This window comes from Trichosurus vulpecula, chromosome 2 (genome assembly GCF_011100635.1).
Source record: "Trichosurus vulpecula isolate mTriVul1 chromosome 2, mTriVul1.pri, whole genome shotgun sequence".
Classification (NCBI taxonomy): domain Eukaryota; kingdom Metazoa; phylum Chordata; class Mammalia; order Diprotodontia; family Phalangeridae; genus Trichosurus; species Trichosurus vulpecula.
In genome coordinates this window covers 432,231,701-432,255,511 of record NC_050574.1, presented here as the reverse complement: position 1 = coordinate 432,255,511, position 23,811 = coordinate 432,231,701, and the positions used below count along the sequence as shown (strand labels likewise).

Here is a 23,811-nt window from a genome sequence, read left to right as displayed (position 1 = left end):
AAAGATAAAATATACCAAAGAAAATCTAGCACCAAGTCAGAGATGAAAGAAAGTAATATCCAGAGGTCTAAAATGAAATCACAGTCAAAGCAACATTTAGTGAATGGGTTATCAGATTCAAAAAAATTTTGGAATAATGTACTCCCTCATTACCTGACATTGAGGTAATGGATTTGAAATTCTGATTTAATATTATACTATTCTGCCAAACAATTTTAGAATTTCAGGTTTTATTAGCCAAATCCTTAATCCAGTGGTAATTAAATGGATTACATTATTATTGTGTGTGCCAACTTGGGACACTAGTAGATTTCATAAATTAATTATATAATTTATAATATTATTTAATCTTTTATGTAAACTTGTAACATAATATAAAGGCAACTATCCTTAGTGAGGAGAAATTTAGAAAATAATTTCTAAAATTGCTACATATTTGCATATATAAATTATAATAATTTAAAAGAGTATACCTTAAGGATTCAAAAAATTTTATAAATGTCTGTGAAAATCTTTAACAAATTTAATATCCTAGATTTCAATTTTAGGCTCGCCAGCTTTGTTGCTTGAAAATATGAATTATGACTATAACTAATATACATATATATAAATTAAAACTATAACTGGTAAGGCAGGTTATAAACAGTGCTATCATTTTATTTTTACACATCTACATGTTTCCATTTTATAAAATCCTTTAATTTTTTCTTTTTTAAAAGTCATAGTTGTTTCATTCCTTAATACTAATCAATAAATCATCTTTAGAGTATTCTTTTTCCAATGAAATGTAGATTAATTAAGATTGTGTTCCTTCTCTTAGGGAAATAATACTTTGCACCAAGAAAATAAAAATAATCTTCATTTTATTAATTTTAATACATGAAATTAATTTAAGAAATGAATTTATTTGAATTGATTATTTTCTGAAAAGTAGTCATCAGACTGGTTTGAATCCATACCTGATTTTAAAGAAATAATTTCTCTAAATGGTTAACATTTTAAAATAATGTTAATTTTCCATAAATTATTGTTATTTTTAATGGGGCAGAGTAAAGACCTTTTGCTCTCTTATCTTCTCTAACTTTCCAAACATCTGTACTGTACGTCATTCTCTGTTTATTGTGTGTTCTCAATATATTCTTTATTGACTCTCCTGTATTCTTCATTTTTATCTGTTTTTCTTTGGAATGTTTCAAATAAAATACTTGATTAAATTTGCATAATTAGTACTTTTTGGGGGAAAAAGTTAATTCATATATTCACTTTGAGGTACGTACCATTTATACTAGTTATTTTCATTTTTCATTAGATCAACCCAGTATATATAACACAACTCAGGTTATTTAATCTTCATTTACTCCTACTCCTTTTTAACATCACTTTTCCTATTTCTTCCATATTTTTATCTGAAAGGAATTCTTGCTGTTTAATTAATAGGAATTATTTTGGAGATTGGGCTTCCTATAAACTTTGTGTAGTACTTTCTGTGCGTGAATCTTTAAAAATTAGGATAGAAGGAATATGTGAGTAATAAAATGGGAGAAAGACTAAGGGAAAAGCAAAGTGATGTCCCCAGAAGCAAAATTATAAATTTTGACTGTTACATGTGTAAGAATCACTTCCATCTTATCTAAGTTGAATTGAAACAACCTATAGAATAAATTCTATAACTATAGACCAGTTTATGTTTATCTGTACTTTGAATATGACAACACGTCGAACATTGAGTAAGGAGATGATGTAGTAGTTTTTTAAAATAGGGTTGCATGCCATAATTATTGAATAAGATGAATGACAAATTTGAGCTCTACGAAAGTAAACACACTAGTTGGGTCTGTAACTGAACAGAGTTCATCCTCAGTTGAAAGAAGTGAATCTACACCAGCTTCTCTTTGGTTCATTCCCACCAAAATGGCTACAGACTAAATAACGAGAGTTTACATGAGCAGAATTATTGTGGGAAGATCACTGAGTCTGGAATATAGTCTCAGCTTTGACTCTTAACTAATGCAGATCACTTACTATGTCTCAGCTTCGGTTTTCTCATTTGTATAATGAAATTGGACAAGATTATTTCTAATGCCTCTTCTAGCTCTAATATATTATGATTCTTTAGGAAAAGTAGTGTTTCATTTATCATTTGGTAAAGTGATTTTTAAAAAGTAGCATTTATTATTCCCTTGATACTAATCTTCAGTTTATTAACATTTCCCCATCAGCCTCCCTTCTGCACCATCCCTAACCCTCTTTTATCTTTTCCTCCCTCAAGTTGCCAGGTAAAAACAGTCAGTTTGCTTTTATTAAGCTCCTACTGTGTTTCGAGCACTGTGCTACGTTCTAGGTATACATAGTGAAGTAAAGGACATTCTCTGCTCTCAGGGAGCTCACTACCTCAAAGGGGAGACAAAAACAACTATGTACAAGTAAACTATGTGCAGGATAAATTAGAGGTAATATCAGAGGGAAAGTAGTAGCATTAAGAGAGATTGAGAAAGGCTCCTTGCAGAGGGTGGGATTTTACCTTGGATTTGAATGAAATGGGGACCCCAGGAGGCAGAGATGAGAAGGGAAGATAGCACTCCCTGTCCAGGCATGGGAGACAGATGGTGAAAATGTGCAGTCTCTGTATCACAGAATGCATGGGGTTGGATGAGATGTAAGAAGACTGGAGAAGCAGGAGGGGATCAGGTTGTGAAAGACTTTGAACGCAAAACAAAGGATTTTATCTTTGATTACAGAGGTAAGAGAGCCACTAGAGTTTATTGAATGAGGAATAGAGGTGGCACGGTCAGATCTTTGCTTTAGGAAGATCACTTTGACAGTTGAGTGGAGGATGGACTAGAGGAACGGAGACCGGCCAAAAGACTATTGCAGTGTTCCAGGTGTGAAGTTTTGGGGGCATGAACCAAAGTGGTGGCCTTGTTGGAGGAGAAAAGATGTAGGTGAGAGATGTTACAAAAATCAATAGGAAGCTAACACCTAAGAGCTGTGCGCCTGGTCACTGGGAGGATGCTGGTGCCCTTAACAGTAATGGAAAAGTTCAGAAGGGAAGAGTCTTGAGAGGGAAAAGATAATGAATTCAGTTTTGGAAATGTTGAATTCAAGACGTGTCTCAGCCTGTTTGAGATGTCCAATGGGAAATTAAAGACAAGAGTCTGGAGGTTAGAAGAGAGGATAAGTATATGTGAGGGTCATCAGCATAGTAACGGTAATTGAATCCATGGTAGCTGATAATACCACTAAGTGAAATAGTATAGAGGTAGAAAACAGGACCCAGAACAGAAGCCTGGAATAATCTACTGTTAATCAGAAGTGAGCCAGACAAAAGAGACAATGGAGACTGAGCAGAATTTAGGAAAACTAGGATCAAATAATATCATGGAAATACTCTCTTTTTCTAGACAAGAGTATGTTAAAGAGAAGAGAATGGCTGGCAGTGTCAGAGGCAGTAAAGAAGTCAAAAAGGATGTTATGGAGAAAAGGCCATTAGATTTGGCAGTTAAGAAATCATTGACACTACCTGTTGATTTCCTAAAGTAATCTTAGTTAACTAAATGTGAATAATAGATTTTCTGGTTACTCGAGCCTATTAAGTTTTTACTGTATTTGGTCAATAATGAGTTTCATGGGAACTAGTAGTAATGTGCCAGTAAATAGCAAGTATTGAGTTACAGCTTCACCCTGAGAACTGTGCGACCAAGGATTTCAGGATAGGCCATGAAGAGGGGCTACAGAAGGCATGTACTCCTCAGCAGCAGGATTAGAAGTGAGTAAGGCTGGAAATATTTTAGATCCATAATACATTGGTTTTCAGAACTACATCTATAGAATCAAAGTTCTCATTATATACACAACTTAAGCTTTGATTTTATAGGTATGGTTATGAAAAAACCGTTTTCCAGAAGGAAGGTTTATGGATATTCCTGACACATAATAAGGAAATAGGTATCTTAAAGAATTAATACAAAGCTTGGGTAATGAGCCAGTTTTATAGGTCACAATTCTGGCATATTGAGAGAAATGTAAAAATCTGGAGAATTTGGGAGAAAATTCTAAATTTTGAAGGATATAGCTTATTATACAGATACATACACATATACACACTGTTGTTTAAGTAGGAGGAAATGCTTCTAAAGAATTCTGTTATATAGACATTTAATGTACCTATGAAATATATGCTATATCATGAGAAAAACTTTATACTTGTTTTATTATTTATTATTCTAAGTAATCTTGTAAAAGATAAAAAATAATAATAGCTAACATTAATATAGTGCTTTACCATGTTCTAGGCACTGTGCCTAAAACGTTTTACAAATGTCTTATTTGATCCTCATAACAACCCTGGGAGGTAGGTGCTATCATTATGAGGAAACTGTTGCAAATGGAGGTTAAGTAACTTGCCCAGGGTCACATAGCTAGTGACACATAGGACACATAAGTGTCTGAAGCCAGATTTGAACTCAGGTTTTTCTGTCCAAAAAGTTCTTATCAATGGATACATGCTAATGCAGTGTGTTTTCCTTTTTATAAACCAGTTTCTCCCTTGCCACTGAGAAAACCTATTGTTCTAATACCACCAGTTTCCTGAGAAATTACTGAACAATGGTAGTGTGTTAGACAAGCTCTCTGTAGCTCAGCACCTTTTCCCTCGAGGGCAGAGAACTCAGCCAGCGCTGGAATGGCCATTTCTGGGTTCCCCTCTCGCCTCATATTTGTAGAAAGAAGTACCAGAAGCAGGTGGTGACGAAGAATCTGCTTTATGGTGGTACAGAAAAGTTCCATATGTGGTTCACATGGCATTCGTAGATCTGAAAGCATTGAAAACAATGAGGAATCCCTTGGAAAAGAACAGTGGTAAAGGTTAAATATATTGGATTTGGAGTCAGAGAACCTAAGTTACAATTTCTGGCTCTGCTGCTTACTTCTGTGTGCCCTAGGGGCAAAGCTCTTAACCTTTATAATCTTTAAATATTATTTTAAAAGAATTTGACACATTTAAGTGCTTTATTGATTTCTTTCATTTTGCCTAAATGGACACAAATCTCAAGAATCATAGGGAAAATTTTTAAACATAGCAGTTTGCTTTCATACATGAGGTAAGTTAATATCTTGTGAGAATTGTGTGACATTTTATTTTCTATTACTTTAGTGCTAGAATAAATGTAATAGGAAATACTGATAGACAGTAGAAATCATGTAGGATAGATAACGTAAAATTTTCTTTTTTAAAAGGCAAGAATGAAAACTTCCTCTGAGTATTCATTTTGTCGCAGGATCAAGAAGAGTTAAATGAAGAAAGAGTGACACCAGAAACAGAAGACAGAGTCATAGAAGATAATAATGAACCTCCATATGAAGAGAATAAAGAAATGCAAAAGGAGGAAGAGGATATCAAACCAGAGAGCCACGACACAGCAGAAATAGAAGGAACCAGTGATACCATGGCTGAAACCACTGAAAAGGTATTTTGTAAGAACAGGTTACAAATCCCTTGGTAGTATCTTGACTATCAGAGAATTTTATTTGGGTTTAGCTTTTAGGTAATCTTGATGTAACTCTAATAGCAGAATTTGTTCTTAAGTGGCTACTATTCTAGCAAAGGAAAATAATCTTTCTCTATAAAATGTTGTTTAAACTATCAGCTTTTAAAAAAATGCAGAGATTAGTATCATCCCAGATAATTCAGATTTGCCTCTGTGAACCTTCTAGCTCTTGGCCCTAGCTCTCTCCTGTGGTGCCAAGCAGAATAAGTTAATTCTTCTTCTATGTGACGGTGATTCAAATATTTGAAGACAGATATTGTTTCTCTCTGAGCCTTTATCTTTGGTTAACTTCAGTTGATCCTCATTTGTTAATTTGTTACTGGCCCAAACCCTCACATTTTAATATCAATATTTAAGTTACCATTTATAGACATTCCAAAAACTATGTAATTATTTTTGCCCTCACGCATCACCAGATCACATCAGAGGCAGGAGGGAGCTGTACAGGACTGGGGACCTGCATTTTTCTTTGTTTCATGGGGTTGGTTTCATGGCCAAAGAAACCATCAGCAGTTGTTTACTATTGGTGATGAGCCTTTCTTTGTAGCTAGATCCGTTCGTGCACCATGATTATCACCAGAGGTAAGAGCTAGACTCACTGTTGTGAGCTGGACAAAACATGGGCTTTATGTCTCTCCTTGTAAGCTCTTTTTCAGCCTCATGGGGAGAAATGTGGTTCTTCCTAAAGGTAAATGTCTATTCATGTCTAGTAGCAGGACTAACTTTACATTTCCAGCAGCTATCAGTGTGATGTTTTCAAGGATACTGACAGATATCCCTGATCCCCCAAACACTTCCCTTAATCACTTGCTGAAGCCTGAAATTGCAAAATTGGAGGTAGATCCCTGTAAAATAAAAATGTTCCTAAGAGAGACTTTGATCATATCCCTACTTGAACAACTGTATTAGGTTCTCTTCTAAAAATAAATGTTGATAGATGAGTATAGAACGTTCCTCAGAAGAGTTGAGCAAAAGAGGTCAGGGGAGAAAAAGACCCAAAGGTAGAGATCTGGACCAAGAAAACAACCACCATCACTACCACTACCACTGCCTCATAGGCAGCATGGGTGAGGGGGAAGAATAATTGGATTTGGGAACATGAGGCCTTAATTCTAATGCCAATCCTGCTATTTCCTATTTCTCTCATGTCAAGTTTATGTCATCTTTTTAAGCTTCACTTACTTGTCGGATGGTGATCATACTATTTAAAGTAGTTGTCTCAAAGGGATGTTGGGAGGAAAATGCTTTGTAAATTTAAGGCCTCAGCGTCAACGACACACACTGTTTTCTCTGGGGTTAGTCCTGACCAGGGTTTTATGCTATTTTTGAACTTCACAGTACAGAATCGAAGAGCCTAAACTTGACACCTTTTTGTTTGTTTCTCCTGCAACTAAAAAACCCACATAAATTAGCTAATAAATAATTGTAACACTGTTTTGCTTGATAAATTGTGTCTTTATATCCAGCATGGTATAGTGGAACTGTGCTTAATATCAGAAGACGTAGAATCGAGTCCCAGCTTTAATGCTTATCAGCTGTGTGACATTTGGGATGTTACTTGTCTTTCTGGGCCTTAGGTTCTTGATTGGTAAAATTAGCAGATTGAATTAATCTTCGCTTACCTAATTATCTTCAGTTCAGTCTTCTAACTATAACATTCTCTGATTCTGAAATCATTAAATTCAGAGTAATTATTTTTTTGTTATGATGGAAAATTCTATTTATTAGAACTTGTAATACCACCTCATGCTAAAAGATAGGTTTTCGTAGAACTCATAAATGAGTCTTTAATTTCTTCTAATTCACTCAGTCACAAGATGTATTAAAATTGTGAAATGTCAGCAGTTGTTGATACCATTTGACATAGTAATATGATAAAGATACATTATTTGTGGCACAGTGAGAACGGTGCATTTGAATTCAAAGTACATGTTTCTGAATCTCATTCGTCCCTATTACTGCACTTCTCCTCAGTTGAGGGGCATGGACTAGATGTCCTCTGACCTCCCTTCCAGTTCTAAATCTATGATCCTGCAGACCAGTATACCTCAGTCATGTTTAAGCTTCTCTGCCAAGAAGGATAGTCGCACAAAACAAGAAACAGGTTCTGAACATGAAATACGATAATAGTACAGTAATAACAAATGATAAATGTGTTTGTTGAAACACAGCAGATATTCGATGTGATGATTTACTCCTCATTTATAGGAAGAAGATAAAGTTGAGCAAGGCGAACAAGCCGTTCAGGAGTGCAATGAAAACCAGAAAGGTAGACGTTTTTGCTTTTAAAAATTAAGCTGAAAAAGTTAGACTTTTAAAAGAAAGTGCGTGGTAGCGTGTTTGGCAGTCGTACCTGGGTTTTACACTTTTCACAGTTACCTGCTCACTCAATCCTCACAACAGGAAGGTAAGACGAGTCAATTTCACAAATGGAAAAAACTAAGGCTCGGTGGGACTCAGTGATGTGCCCAAACTCAGAGATAGAATCCAGGTCTCTTAGCTCCTCATCAACTGGACTTTCCAATTGCCATAACTCAGAGACCACATAATGTAATAGAGAAAACATTGGTCTTAAGGATTAAGGAGACCTGAGTTCAAATCCAGGTTCTAACTTTCCCTGCCTGCGTTATCCTGAGTGAGTCCCTTAAACCTTGGTCATACGTTTCATCATCTATAAAATGGCAGTCATACTTTGCACCGTCTATGTCCACTTTGAATCAATCTGTTTGCTGAGAAGATTAATATTAAGTCTAAATCTGCCTCTTTCAACTCATACCAGTTGCCCTTAGTTCTGCCCTCTGGAGCCAATCAGAACATGTCAGTAACAGCTTTCAGGTCCCCCCTCATCTTCTCCCAATCCATCCTGTCTGCACTCTTCTGCTGGCCTCCCTGACAGATGATGCTCTCTCTCAGCTGGTCCTGGTAGTCCACTTATGGCCTGGACAAGGCAGGGAATGGTGAGACTGTAACCTACCTAGTCCTGAAGTCCTAGTGGCAGCTTAAATCACATTAGGGTTTGTTTAGCTACCATTTCGTACAGTTTATTAATTAATCAATCAGCATTTATTTATTAAGCTCTTACTACGTGCCTGTCACTCTGCCAAGCACTAGGGATGCAAAAAGAGGCAAAAGACAACCTCTGACGTGAGGGAGCTTAGAATCTAATGAGGGAGACAACATTTAAAGAATTATAGAATTATTACAGAATAAATAGCAAATAATTAATGGAGAGTAGGCACTAGAATTAAGAGGAGGGGTTAGGGAAAGCTTCCTGTAGAAGGTGGGGTTTTAGTTGGGGCTACCAAAGGAGGAGAAGTTCTGCATCCCATAGTTCTCTGTACCAGTGAAATTACATGACTAATTTCAATCTCTGGCCTAGATAGATAAGCAGATGTGTTGTCATACCATACAGAAATGAAAGCTCTGGGAGATGGGGCCTGTTTCATTTTCTCTTCCTATCCCTAGGCTCCTAGTATGATGCCTAACACATGGTAGGTATTTAATAAATACTTGCTGATTGCTTGATGAATTAGCCCATGATAAGAATTGAACTCATTAAGAAAATCTGCATGCTTTCTTGTTATCCCCCTTCCTATCTTGAGTCTCAGCTCTCAGGCTAACTGAGTTCTGCCTCTTCTACCAATTCCAAAGTTATTCTCCTTGGCAGAGAAAATAAGAATTCAGAATGTCTTTTTTTTGTCTCCTTCAACTCTTATTGTCCTCCTACCAAACCTCCCCGCTTCCCTCCCTAATAAATTGTATTATCCCTTCTTTGAGCCTATGTGCCTGTCACTCTGCCAAGCACTAGGGATGCAAAAAGAGGCAAAAAACAATCTCTGACCTGAGGGAGCTTAGAATCTAATGAGGGAGACAACAATTAAAAAATTATAGAATTATTACAGAATAAATAGCAAATAATTAATGGAGAGTAGGCACTAGAATTAAGAGGATAAAAATATCTCAGCTCTTTCTAAGCTTTGACATTCCTGGCACTATTCTTTCAGAACTGTGCATGCACCTTTATTACTTGTATTTGCTTCTTACTTAACTCATTTATTAATGTGGCAGTTTTTCTATTCTCAGCATGCATCTTAGAGAGTTGAAAAACCATTCAAAAATGCACTTTAAATTGTTTAATGTTTTGAATTAAAAGAAATTGAGGCAATGAGTCATAAGTGCAATTGAAATATCCATATAGGCTCCACCTGGGTGATGTTCACTATTAGTTTAGGTGTAAATCAGAACACCTGTAATCTGTTTCTCTTTGAAGTGCAAACAGTTTCATTCATCAAGGAGATATTTTCTGGTGTTTTGATTTATATTTAACATTAGCTTCTGAAGCAAATTTTGGACATTTGTCTGCTATCTGTATGTTCTTTCAGATTGGTATTCTGCCACTATTAAACATCAACCTATTTAAACAGACTTAATCATGAATCATAGAGTCTTAAATTTAGGAAAGAATTTAGCGGTCCAACTTTTTACACCACGCAGGAATCCCCTACAATTTCCTACCTTTCCTCTTGAACACTCAGAGTAACAGGGAGCTTACTCCCTCACAAGGCACCCAGTTTTGTTCTTAAGTCTAAATGTTAGAATGTTTTCTGTTAAACTGAGTCTCCCCACAACTTTTGCCCATTAGCTCTAGCTCTGTCCTTTGGAACTATGTAGAATTAATCTACTACCTTTTCCATATGTCAACTATTTGAAGGCAGATATAATGTCCCTAAATCAAAGAATACGTATTTTATTTTTGTTACCTCCCAGGCTCTGTGCTAGGCTCTGGGGATACAGCTTCAATGAATGAAACAATCACTACTTGCAAGGAACAAATCTAAAGGTGGAGGAGGTGGGGAGGGGAACACCAAGGATGTATATATAAGTGTATGGCAGTAAATATAAAGAGACTAAATGCAAAGTTTGATTGCTTTTTAGTTCTTTCAGTCATTCCAACTCTTTGTATGGCAAAGACACTGGAGTGGTTTGTCATATTCTTATCTAGCTCATTTTACAGATGAGGATCAACTGAGTCAAATAGGATTAGTGACTTGCCCAGGGTGGCACAGCTAGTAAGTGTCTGAGGCCTGATTTGAACTTAGGTCTTCCTGGGCCAGCCAGGCCCAGCGCTCTATCCACTGCACCACCTAGCTGCCCCAAACACAACATGGTTAGATTCAAAAGAGTCTGAGAAGAAGGATACCAACAGTAGAGGCAGTCTGAAGACTTCACATAGAAGGAGGTGCAAGAGAAGTAAAGCAACAGGACCTGAGTGCTCACATCTGGCCACTTTACAAAAACTGAAACCCAAGGAAGTTAAGTGAGTTGTTCAAGGTCACACAGGGATCATGGCACAGTAAGGATTCAGACCCAGATACTCAGCACATCTCAGTGTTCTCTCTGCTGTACCATTGTAATGCTTTCTCCAGCCTGAATTCCCCCAGCTCTTGCAAGTCATCCCCTAAGAGCATGATTTCATGTTGTCACTATTTTGCTGCAGTAATCCCCCCTGGGGCAGCTAGGGGGTGCAGAGCATCTGGCCTGGTGTCTGGAAGACCCCTCTTTGTGAGTTCAAATCTGGCCTCAGACAATCTGTGTGCGCCTAGGCAAGTCACTTAACTCTGTTTTCCTTAGTTTCCTTATTTGTAAAATGAGCTGGAGGAGGAAGTGGCAAACCACTCCAGCATCTTTGCCAAGAAAACCCCAAATGGGGTCACAAAGAATTGTACACAACTGAAACGACTGACCAGAAAGAAACCTTTCCCCAGGCATGCTCTAGTTTGTCAGCATCTCATTTATATGTGGTGCTCCAGAACTGAGCACAGTTTACCATCTGTGGGCTCGCCAGTGCCAAGTATTATTAGCAGTTTTTTGAATCATCATCTCAAAGTCAAATCTTGGTTGTTTTCAGTGGAAATATTAAGTTCTTGCTTCTTTTTAGTAATCAGAAATATATTTCTAAAGGTGTAATTCTGTTTTAGGAAACACGAATGAACGTATGCCACACAATCCAGATGTCCCGGAATATTTTATAGTAGTACCAAATAGATTTCTTAAAAAATCACGAATGGTAAGTGAAATTAATTTCTATCTTGTTGCAGATAAATGAGTATTGTTCAGGACTTCTTGTTTCTTTGCTCATGTGTTTTCATTCCTTTGATATATGTTTTATGGCCTGTAGAGATGCGAAGAAGTCAGACTATATGTTTTCCTATCTTTATATAGTATACAGGGCACTGGCCAATGCAAACCCAGCCCTATTCCATCCCCCCTGCAAACTGTGAAGTATTCACAGATATCCTCGGGCTGTTTCTGGTTTGCTTATTGTGCAGTATGGAAGGAGATTTTTCTCTTGGCTTCTGAGCTAGAACAAAGGACGTATACAAAAGGTTCCAGAGACTTACCTTTTTCAACCTTGTTGCATTTGAGTGAGGAGGCAAATAACTGCTCTAAGCCTCTTATTAGATTAATGTAACATTTTTTCTCCTTAGTATTTTGCCAAAATTGTCACAAAGTTTGTTTATTCTCCCATTCATGTTAGTATAGTTATTTAATACAAATATTGAAAACCAAAATTTAAAATAAGAAATGATTGCCTCTGGGTTAAAGCTGTAGTGGAAAGCCCTTAGTATAGTAACTAGAAAAGGAGGAGCCAGGAGGAACACAAAAGAAGAAGGAGATGCAAAGATAACTGTCCAGTAGAATGAGAGCACATCGAGTGCCTGCTACAGAAGCAGTAAAGCTAGAGGGGACAGGCTTCTTTTGCCTGCAGGTTGGTTGCAGTGCTCAAATGGACTAAGGCCATGTTTTCAAGGATTACATGAACATCTATAAGCATTTATGTAGGAATTACATTTCAGATTGTTTCCTGCAAAGAAAATGGTAGCATTTAGGAGAATGACCACCAGAATGAACAATTGTCATGTTTTATAGACTTTTTTTAACTAAATATACTGCTTTTCAGTTAGGTAACAGTATTTTGTGTTGTGGGATACTAAACACAGGAAGAGAAAACTGAACAGATTCCCCTGATATAGAATTGACATGGAGGTGTTTGAATTGTTATGGGGTGAGTGCTTGAGCAAATTAGAAATAATTACCAACATTAAAAATAGGAAGAATGCATAACAGAGAAAAATTGTGAGGCGGAAGATACTTGAAAAGTAAGGGAGTAAGAAAAAGGAAAAGACCTGGTAAAACCAGGATAACAAAATGCAGAAGAAATACTTGCATCTTAGCAGTGTGTTTTTGGTCATGGTTGGAGGTAGGTGGCTTATTTATCAAATAAGTAGCCAAATACACTTTTTAGAAGTGCCCCATGAATTTGCCATAGTTCATGGTGGACTAATTCCAAGGATAGCCAAACCACCCTCTTTTCCATCACACATTCGTATATGATGCTTTTGTACTTCCATGTTGCTGCTCATATGATCCCCTGTCTCTGGAATGAATGCTCTTTCCCTGTCTTCAAGGCCTAATTCAGTCAAATACCATTTCTGCCACTTAGCACCTGTAGAAACTTGGTCCTTATTTTTCTCATTTGTACAATGAAGGGGTTGAACTAATTGTCCTTCAAGCTACTTTCTAATTCTAAATCTAGGGCCCTATAATCTTAAGGCAGATTCTGATCTTGCCTCTTTTCTTAACTAGTTCTGTCATCTGAGACAAGTCACTTAATATCTCTGGGCTTCCGTTACCTCATCTATAAGACGAGAGGTTTGACGAGGTGATCCCAAAGGTTCCTTTCATCTCTGAGGTTCTTTGATTCACAGAACTAATATTGCTCTCTATTGTTAATATTTACACATGGCATTTTTTAATTTTACATATAGAACTTTGGATTCTTACCACCAAAATATATGACATTTGGGGCATATATTTTTCAATACTCTTATAGGGTGATGAATTTTTTGGCCTCAGCAGCTCTTGAAGGCGGAGTAAGCTATAGACGAGTTCTAATCTACATCAGTAGAAAGGGAGCTATAAGCAATGGAGCCATCTGAATTCGGAATGCAGATCGAAGTATACTTTTTTACTTTATTTTCCTCCTTTTTTGTCCATGTTTTCTTTTGCAACATGGCTGATATGGAAATATGTTTTGCATGACTTCACATATATAATTATTAACAAACTGCCTTCTCAGGCAAGGGAGAGGGGCAGAAGGGAGGAATGGAATTTGGAATTCAGTTTTTAAAAAATGAATGTTAAAAATTGTTTACGTGTAATTGGGAAATATTTACTAAAATTTTAAATGTATTGAAAAAAATGGAGCTAGAGTATGGGGACATCAGAGGCCATCTTGTCCTATTCCTTCTTTTACAGATGATGATGTTCAGAAAGGTCGTGACTTATCCAAGGTCATAAGACTACACACCCATAAAATCACAGATTTTAAAATATCAAAGTACTTAGTTCTTTAATCTGACAGAATGGAAATATTTTATAATCAAAATTTTTGACTAAGTTCTAGAAATGTCTCAGAATCTCTTTCCTTGATATTTCCTTATTTGTGTCCCTTAACTTTTTTCAGTGAAATCTGAGGCAGAAAGAAATTAAATAAATAATATCCTAAGGCCACCCATGTAATTAGTGCCAGCAAAAAAGGAAAAAAGTCTCCTGACTCCCAAGGTCTTTTACCATTTGGTTCCAGTACCAGATCAATCAGTCAAAAAATAGTGAGTGTCTGCTGTGTGCAAGGCGTGATATTAGGCATTCTGGGGAATACAGAGAATTGTAAGACATGATCTCCACCAAGAAGCTTAGAGTTTGCTTGGTGTTTCAACAATCCAGCTAGCAGCTTCTGTGGGGGTGTAAGATCCACCCACAGCCAGCACCCAGAAAGCTGCCGACAGCACAGGTTCTTTTGATCTGCTTAACTAAGGAAAGCAAAGTGAAGGGGTTGACAAGCTTACTTTTAATTCAGCATACAAATATCATTCACTTAGTTTAGGGGAAAAAGTCAGCACCCTGGAACTTCAGAACAAAATACAAAGTACAAACAACAACAGACAGACCCAATACAATTCATTGTTACCAACATCTAGGTTCAGCCCGGGAGCTCAGAACAAGGGCTGGCCCAGAGTCATACGTGCCACCACTGCTGTGGCAAAGAACTCCAAGAAAGAGGAGGCCAACACCTGGTTTTATATCTTTTTCAGCATCAGGGGTGAGTCGCACATGCCACTCACCCACGTGACCTAGAATTGTCACAAAGAGGCGACTTAAACCCCCATGGTCTAAAAGCCTCTGCTGTCCCAGACATGTAAACTGGGCCCTCCCTGGAGTTAGCTTCACCTTAGGCCCCACCTTAGTTGCCAATCCACACCCACTAAGGTTTTACACCTAATAGGGGTTTGGGCCTGGGGCTTAGCACCTAGTAAGGCTCAATGAAATACACTGAATTACTCAAAGGGAACAAAAGCCAAACTCTTCAAGGGCACTTGTTGAACTAAGTGCTAAGGAGCCCATTTTGCTTACCAACACACTTGGCAAAACAAAGTTAGTTACAATATAAAGTAGAAAGGGATAAGTTTCAACTTAGAGAGTAGATAAGAATGATTAGACTGAGAAAGGGATTACTTCCAAATGGAGTCTTCAGGGAAAACCATGGAGATGGTGGAAATTTACCAGGTCTTAAAGATTGGTTAGGATTTAATTCAGTAGAGGGGACAAGTAATGGCCTTCCAAGAGGTGGTAATAGCATTAGGTGGGGAAAGGAAAGCCACTTTCATGGGCCAGTATGCAAAACTGACTGGACAAGAGGTTCTGTGCCAGGAAGTAATGAGAGAGAAAACTGGAAAGGTAGATTGGGGTCTCGAATGCCAGGCTAAGGAGTTTGGACTTAAGCATTACCAGAGTTGGAGACTAACCCAATTTATTTATGTTCCACATGTTAATTGTTGGGGGGGGTGGATTTCTGTGATGCTAATGGCAGAGAAGAGCTCATACAAAGTGAGGAAAATATATGTAACATAAGGAAAATGAAATCAAAAGAGTTTGATGTTAATGGTGTTTATTTCTGGATTTAAGGAAGTACATAACTGGTTTGGTCAAGATATTTTGCATAGCTCCTGCATGACAACATTTTTACCTCTGTAGCCTCTGACCTACTCACATCCTGCTAGAGTCAAACAAAAGGGGCAAAAATAATGGAAAGAGGTTTTATATTGGCCTTGTGGTTTTGTAAGATCAAGAGTAAATGCCCTATGATATGCCTGGGGTTTTAGATTAGTAGTGTTATTTTAAATAGAAGCATTTTATATTTTAAGATGCTGTATTCAAAGTATTAAAATTCATCGATCATTTTGGGACCGTACAGCATGTGTACTTTGCTCTGACTCTGTCAGAACTCTGCCCCTTATCACAAATACTGCTGATGGCCAGGTTAGCACCTTGTTTTTTAATGAGCAGCAAAGGACATTTACTCTGTGACTGGAAATTATCTAGCAATCACCAGATATTTCACCTGCAGACTAGTCAGTGCAATTTATTTGGATCTGAAAGTTGTTAGCTCTTGAGAAAACACTATCAACTGGATGTTCTACTCTAGTGAGCTATTTCAATAAAGCAGAAAACTTCTTTTTTTAGGATTCATTCCTTCAACTCTAGAGCTTTATAACAAAACAGGGTACAGCAACGTCAGCTGATTCCTTGTTAACCTTTTAACTGTAATAGGGTATAAAGGAATGAAATTAATTCACTAAGAATCATGCCCCTTGCTTTTCTGACAGTCTCATTTTCTCTAGCAATATAGCTCCTTTTCCCATCTCGTCCATTGAAGTCCATCACAGACAGTTCAAGTATATAACCAGTTTCAGTTTACTCAATTTGGCGCAGGTTCAGAGTATTGAACATTCTCTTTCAGCTGTTCCCTATCATAACTTCCCATTTAGTTTTAGTAGATTGCCAGATCAGTATAATCAACATTGTGACAAACCAGCAAGAAGAAAAAGAGCTGACTTGGGCTTTGATTGCATTAATAGATTTTTCTCTTGGTCCTTACCCTTGGGATTACTATTGTTCATGTTAGTCAAGCAACCACTTTCTAATCCCAGCCTTAACTAATTACCATCAACCTCCATTTGACTGCTTGGGTCCCAGGGTCACCCAAATTTTGGCTTTTGGTTGAAATTTCTATCAGCTCTGATCAGTTACCATCCTTAGGTACAAAAACTGTCTCTTCCCAAGTATCCCCAACCACTGTTCCCTAGAAAGACTGTTTTATTCCCATATCCCATGCTTTGTGATCCTACTTATAGACTATTCTTCCCACTTACTAAACATCTCACTAAACATTATCCATATTTTAAAAAAAATTTCCCCTTCCGTGTCAAACCACCTTTTTCTGAAAGGCCATTTTATTTATTCTCAATTCTAATTGGCATCATCAGCACCCTGCCCCTAGCCTACGATGGAAGTGCCCCTTTTCCTCAAGTTCAGGTTGTTGGATCCCCTTTACAGTAACCAGTATACTTAAGAACTCACATCTAACTCACTGGGTTAACATTGTAACGCAGGAACCTTAACTTTGCCCTGAGAGTCAGCCTTCTGTTCACTATCGCTTTTTGGTTAGGGAGGCATTTGATTTGTTACTTTGGTTAAGGAGTAAGGTCATGATTGTTTATAAGCAATTATTTTATGATTATATATTATGTATCTGTTTAAATTTATATTCTTATTATTCATATATATACTTAACATACATTAATGTTTCCTATGCTTCTAAAACCAAAAACTACACAACAGTGGTTCCTTATGTTAATGTAAGCACTCAAAATATCTGCATGTTATTTGGAGAAAATGGAGACCCCAGGTGCTTTGGGGTAAATTCAGGCCTAGATGATGTGTTTATTACATTTAGAGGAGACATGAAGTTGAAGGGATGAAAAAAATTTAATTCAAAAGATGTTGATGGGCTAGGACAATGAATTAGAGCCAATATAAGGTGGAATATAATTGAGATGGATGTAAAATCCCATACCACTTTAAAACTTAGGATCAAAAAATAAGCCATGTGATTATGATATGGAGGAAGACATGGTTAGACAAGAGTTCAATTGAAAAAGACATTTTAATGGACTGTGAGTTCAGTATAACTGAACAGTGTGATGTGACAGCCAGAAAAGTTCATGGAAGCTTAGGAAACATCACTGGAAATACATTCTGTAGAATGAGGGGGACAGTTAACCCTCTGGATGCCACCTTGGTCAAAATATTTCTGGCACACTCTGTTGAGAAAGCAGTGTGTGAGAAAGGTTTTAGATTTCTGGTCCACAGCTTAAGATGCAGAAATATGATGGACTCTTGGTCAGGGAAGAAGGACATCCAACAGTGGTAAAATACATGCATATGTACACATGTACATACATATATGTGTGTGTCTATATATGTGTGAGTATGTATTTTCCTAGAATCTTACAGATCTAATCAAAAGAAAAGAAAGTGGGAAGGAGAAGACTTTCTATATTTATCTACCAAGTTAGATTACCATGGGGAATAGCTATACAGAGGAAGAGGAGCTGTAGAAAAGCCCAGAAATTCAAAATCCAAGAAAGAAGGAATTGATAAAACTTATAAACTCTGATATCTATTTATAAATGTACAAAATGTGAGTAATAAGTGAAGGCAACCAGCAATTCTAAACCAAGAAAAAATTTTATCAAGTATCACTGAGATTTTGTGGAATGGGCGTGCTATTGGCATATGGACTTGAAGTGTCATACGCAAGAACAGGATAGGTAAAAGAGGACAGGCGAGAGAAGAGCACTAATCAGGATGGGTGGATGAATGACAGTACTATTATGGAAAGAAGACAGAAATACCCAACTCTTAGTTTGTTTCTCTTTTCTTTCCCAAGAAAATGGCCTTTGAACTAAAAAGAAAAGAATGCAAATGCCCAGAAAATCCAGGATAGACCATCTGGCTATCCTAGCTGAGTTCTGGTCATCAGATCTAGACTAACACCATCCCAGGATATTATATTTAAGAAGTTAATTTTAAAATTGTATCTAACACTCCAGGTATTTCCAGAACAGGGTGAAGTGTGGGCTGTGTGAAAGTCATGCCCTGGGACTTGATTTTACGAGTTTTAGATGGAACTGAACATTATCTGATAATAATAAGAAACAAAGGAGTTTCGTGCTCTAGGAATGTTTCATTCTGGCGTTAAACACTCAGTCTTCATGCTCTAAGGATGTGCTATAATAGTTATAATACCTAATGGAAAGATGTTGGCGCATGAATGTCATTACGTATCAGTCTTTTGTTCTGTCAGTTCTTTCAAAGAATCTGTTAATTGCCTTTTTTTAGGTTTCTCTTTTTAAGAGGAAGTCATTATCAGGTCAAAAAAATGTGCAGAGTATTCTTGAAGCAAAGCCTGTTGCTGAACCACTCGTAGTTGTTGAAGCGAGACCAATAGGAGACCAAGCAAATGTTGGGAAAGAGAGAAAAGATGAAAACCAAAACCATATGGAACCTTCACCAGCTAATCAGGACAGAAAGTCTAAGTCATGTACAATTCTATAAATACATATTTATTGTTTGTGGTCTCCAAGCACATGTTGCAATTTATACTTGAAAATAATTATGACTTCTGAAAGAAAGTTGCTGATAATCAACTTTGTACTGTAAGTTAATTGTTTTCTTGGGGTTTGGACATTGTGACCATGGTATAATGGTATTTATTTCTACTGATAATATTAGTATAAGAAGTACATTCTGAAAATCTTTACTAAAGTGTTGTGGCCTTAATTGTTCAGTGTTGTAATAAAAATATATTTTTTTATGTGAAAACTGAATTCAGGCATATAATAATTTTTACTGAGCAATTTTCACTTTACAATTCTTTGAAACGATATTTCAAACTCATGACAGTGTATCTATTTGTAACTTTTTTGCGTTGTTTAAAAAACACAGGCAAAATTTTTTCAGTGAGTATATTTCAAAATAAATCATCTCTGCTGTGTTACACTCTTAGAAATGATAATAGGAATAAGAGTTGGAGGGGCTCTTGCAGCTATTAGTTGAAAAAATCAGGACAAATTTAAATTTGTTAACAACACTGTAATTTTATAAATTGTCACTTATAAGTGCTGATAGAAACAAAGTTTATTTACCAGGATAAATAAATCAATACACAGCTGCTGATGTAAATAGCCCAGTTTTATAGAAAAACATGTTTCATTATTTGCATTTCTTTTTTTTTTGAGCCATTGGTTTGAAATTTTTCCATTTGTTTAATACCAAGTAGCCCAACTTTGAATTTTTAGGCTTGCCCTTTTGTGATAGTCAAACAAGATAGTGACAAGGCTAGATCTGATCATTTTGATATTCTCTAAGATAGATAGTAGATACCATGACCAAATAAATGATGTGGCAATCTGCATCAATCTTTGATGTACAAAATGCTAAGAATATCTATAACGTAGGTACCTTCTTATAAGATGAGGTTCTACTTCTGTCATTGCCCTCCATGGAAAAGACTATGCAATAGGCTCTGTACATTAGGCATATACAGTATGCATAAAGACTATGCAATAGACTCTGTACATAATGATAGACTCTGTACTTAATGATAGAATTTTTTGTACTTATGTTGAAGTCACTGTCATAAAGCAGTGGAAAAGATAATCTATTTATTAAATTCTTGCTTAAGTCATATAGACAGTACCAGAGATCAGGTTAGGATTTGAGATGCAATGACTACCTCCCATTGTCCCAACTTCAGACTTACTTGAAGATAATCAAAGTTGCTAAAAGGTAGTTCTAAAGGCATTTGCCCTGGGCCAAAGCATTCCTCAGAGCCATAATTTCTGGGACTCATCAAAATAAAAGTCCCCTTTTCTTCCTCCATTTCCTGCCTTGGTTGGGGAGGGAAACATATTAGCACTTATTATACCTCTATACCATCCCTTCCAGGCTATGCGCAGGCCTCATACAGAGTGGCAGGGCACTTCTGTTTCCCTGTAGACAACGCCACCAGCACTGTCACACCACCTTCTTTGATAAGGAAACAAAGTTCAGGGTAATTTTTTTTTTATTTCTTTAGGATGAAAAAATTCTTGACAACAGGCCCTGTCTGCTGTCTTTTTTCCCCTCCATTCCAATTCAGGTGATAGTATCTTGAACATAAAGATATATAGCTCAGTGATTCCTCCAAGGAGATACTATTTGGACCCAGGCTGGTTCTTGTTTACTTCCCCACCATTGACCTTTGGTTATGTAACATGAAAATTTGTGATAGTCATTTGTTCCTTTGAGGAGATTTCCAATTTTATTAATGGCAAATCAATTGCAATTCTTGGTGACTTGGTTGTTGCAAATACAGCATTACTGTTACAGAAGTACGTATATGCTTTCTCTCTCTCATATATATATGTGTGTGTGTGTATATATATATATATATATACACACACACACACACACACACATATATATATATATATGTATGTATACCCACACAAACACAGAGTGAGAAGGTCAGAGTGCCAAGAAATGCCATTCATTTTGGTTGAAAAGCTTTTCCTTTTTTATGAAAAGGGATGGATAAGAGACCAGGGAAAGGGTTAAGTTAAAGATTTTGATAAAAGAGATCAGAAGACGTATGGTTATCAAGTAGATAAACAACATTGCTTTATCAGAGGAAGAGATACGTTTGTGCCTTGCTCAAGTGTGCTTTGTAGTAGAGTGTAACGAAAGCCAAGGTATACCTCCATTGTAGGAGTGCTAATGGACTATTTGGTAATGACAGCATGAAGAAGATTGTTTTTCCCTTTAGACTCTGAAATATGCTTGTACTATATTTGTCATTTAAATTTCGTTGAGTATCTGACCTCTGAAAGAAATTAACTTCAGGAAAATACAGGGCAATAAAAAATGGACTGTTATGCTAGACTGTTACCTAGAGTTAGAACCATTTTGAATAGAACTTAAACTTTTAATTGGATGAAAAGGGGACATTTGAGCACAAAACTTTTAGAGAAACCAGCTTGTGATTGCAATTTTTCTTTTTTTTTCAATGAATGAGGAAGATCATTGTTAGAATTAATCCAACAGAATTGTCTAATCCTACTGATTTCAATAATAAAAGGGCTTGCATTTATTAATTCTTTCCAAGTTTAAAGACTCATTTTGTGCCTAAAATTCCTGATCTTTACAGCATGTCCTCTGATTGGTCTTTCTTCTCTAAGTAACATTACTCTAAATGCTCCATGATTCAATATTTTGATGACATATGATCTCATTGGTGCAGATCTATAGCATATCTCCTTCAACTTGTGGTTCTCTTATTCACGTCATTCTGTAAAAGATTGCTGAAAAGAAATATACTACTTCTCTTTTTAAAGGTGATTAAAAGCATTAATACTCTCATGGATCACACTTTTGATATGTATTTAATATTAGGAAATGAATATTTTTGCATAGGGTATTTTGCAAATTTTCTAAGCATTCTTAGATCCACATAAAAGTATTCAATGAAAATGACAAAGGGAAAAAAATACTAATCAGCCCTAGAGGCTTTAACGTATGAAGGAAGGAAATGTGCACCCTTGAAAGAATACTTCAGTCTCAGAAGTGTAGGTTCATCAGCAAAGTAATTATAGTCATTTGCAATATTAGTCCTCTTGGACCAACACCAAAACATTCCAGTATTCTAAAGAAATTCTCATTGAATCTTGGATCTTTAAATGATATTTTATAAATGTCCCTGTAATGCTGAGATTATACTTGCCTTAAGACAAACCAGAAAACCCCAGTATTCACCCCATTGCTACAGTGTAAGAATGTTGATAGAACTATCGTCCTTAAGTTCTTTGTAACGTCCCAGAAACCATGAGTACTTCGTAAATGTTAAATGTGGAAATTGCTTCTCAGTTTATTATTTGAACAAATTATTTTTGTTGCCTTTTTTCTACCAAATTATTATAAACATTAAATTCAGAAGCCAGATCTCTTCTTTATTGAGTATTTTCATGCTATTAATAGCAGCCCAATTCTCTTGTCAGAGTTTGGGCTATTTAAGCCCACACATAAGTGGAGTACAGCTGATCTTCCTCACTAGACAAATAAAGCACATTCTCCTCCCAGCTTCTAAAGAGCTTCCTACAGCTTCTAAAACTTCTATGAAAGAGTTGAGATAATTGAGCTGCCTGGTTTTGGGGGACTTTGTTTGTTTTATTTAATCTTGAATAGGGTTGGCAGCAGACAGGTAAAACTATAACTACCAAGAAAGGCCCTAGGAACTGTTCCTAGTTAGAGATGTCCTTCTGGGTCTTCATATCATTTATTTTGAGGCAGAGCTTGGCTTACATGCCTTAGTTCATTCTTCGGTAAGATTTAAGTTTCCTATCCATTTTGAGTTGGTGATGCTACCAAAACTGAAAATGTTTTCAGTCCTGCAAATTTCTTTAAGTACAGGCATACAGCTTCAAAATGGTTGTACAGATCTATATGACAATATGTAATAAGGGTGTTTAGTGTAAATTCTTGAATACTTAGCATGGAAAAAAAATGGCATAGGTTTCTTTTTAACTCCCAGGTCTAGAGAATGGATTAATGAAAAGGAAGTTAAGACTCATCAGGACATTCAGGAGATCTAAACCATCAATAAGACTTTGAACAAGAAATTACTGACCTAGCAAAGCAATTTTAGATGAGATTATGGTAAATGAAAAGGTCTTGGACTTTATCTCAATTATGGAATTTGCTTTTATTTGATCTCAAATGTGAACAGTGATTATAGAGTTGAAAACTTTTCCAGAGAATTGATCATTTTGCTTAATGTAATTTGAGTATTAATATCACAGACAAGAATATACTGAGGTTGAAAGGTCAAAATGGGAGGAATGGACCCATATGAAAAAATAGGCCCAGTCTCTCAAAAAAGACCATTTATAAATGTGAGGGCTATGTGACAGCTGGCTCATGTCAAAGGATAAAGAGAAAAACACATTTCCAGCCCAGTAGGAACTTTAATACAAATTGCTCTATGATAGCTTAATTAAAATATACATTAGCGCAGAGAGCTATGGGGATCTTTTCTCAAACTCTAGATGCCCTTTATTTCTGAATAGTCTTCACTTTTTAGTGTGAAATTTATGTGATTCTATTACCATAGATTTCTAGTATTTTAAATAATATTAACAGTAAATGAAGTAGGTGAGCATAAGAGTTGTATACGGCATGATAATTTAGGAATAGTTTTTAATTTTTAAAAAGTTTAGCACCTTGCTTAATATTTATATCTGTTGTGAGTCCCCGGCCTTGCAAC

General features: G+C 36.4%; 1 protein-coding gene across 1 annotated transcript in view; it reads left to right on the top strand.

Moving 5' to 3' along the window:
* Positions 1-19,381, top strand: part of RPGR (retinitis pigmentosa GTPase regulator) — a 93,555-nt gene extending 74,174 nt beyond the window's left edge. Inside the window, exons 15-18 of the mRNA XM_036744550.1 lie at positions 5,277-5,465; positions 7,755-7,815; positions 11,525-11,613; positions 18,852-19,381. Of these exons, the coding sequence (XP_036600445.1) occupies positions 5,277-5,465; positions 7,755-7,815; positions 11,525-11,613; positions 18,852-19,067 (555 nt within the window). The 3' untranslated portion in view covers positions 19,068-19,381. The remainder of the gene's footprint in view (positions 1-5,276; positions 5,466-7,754; positions 7,816-11,524; positions 11,614-18,851) is intronic.
* Positions 19,382-23,811: the final 4,430 nt, after the last annotated feature.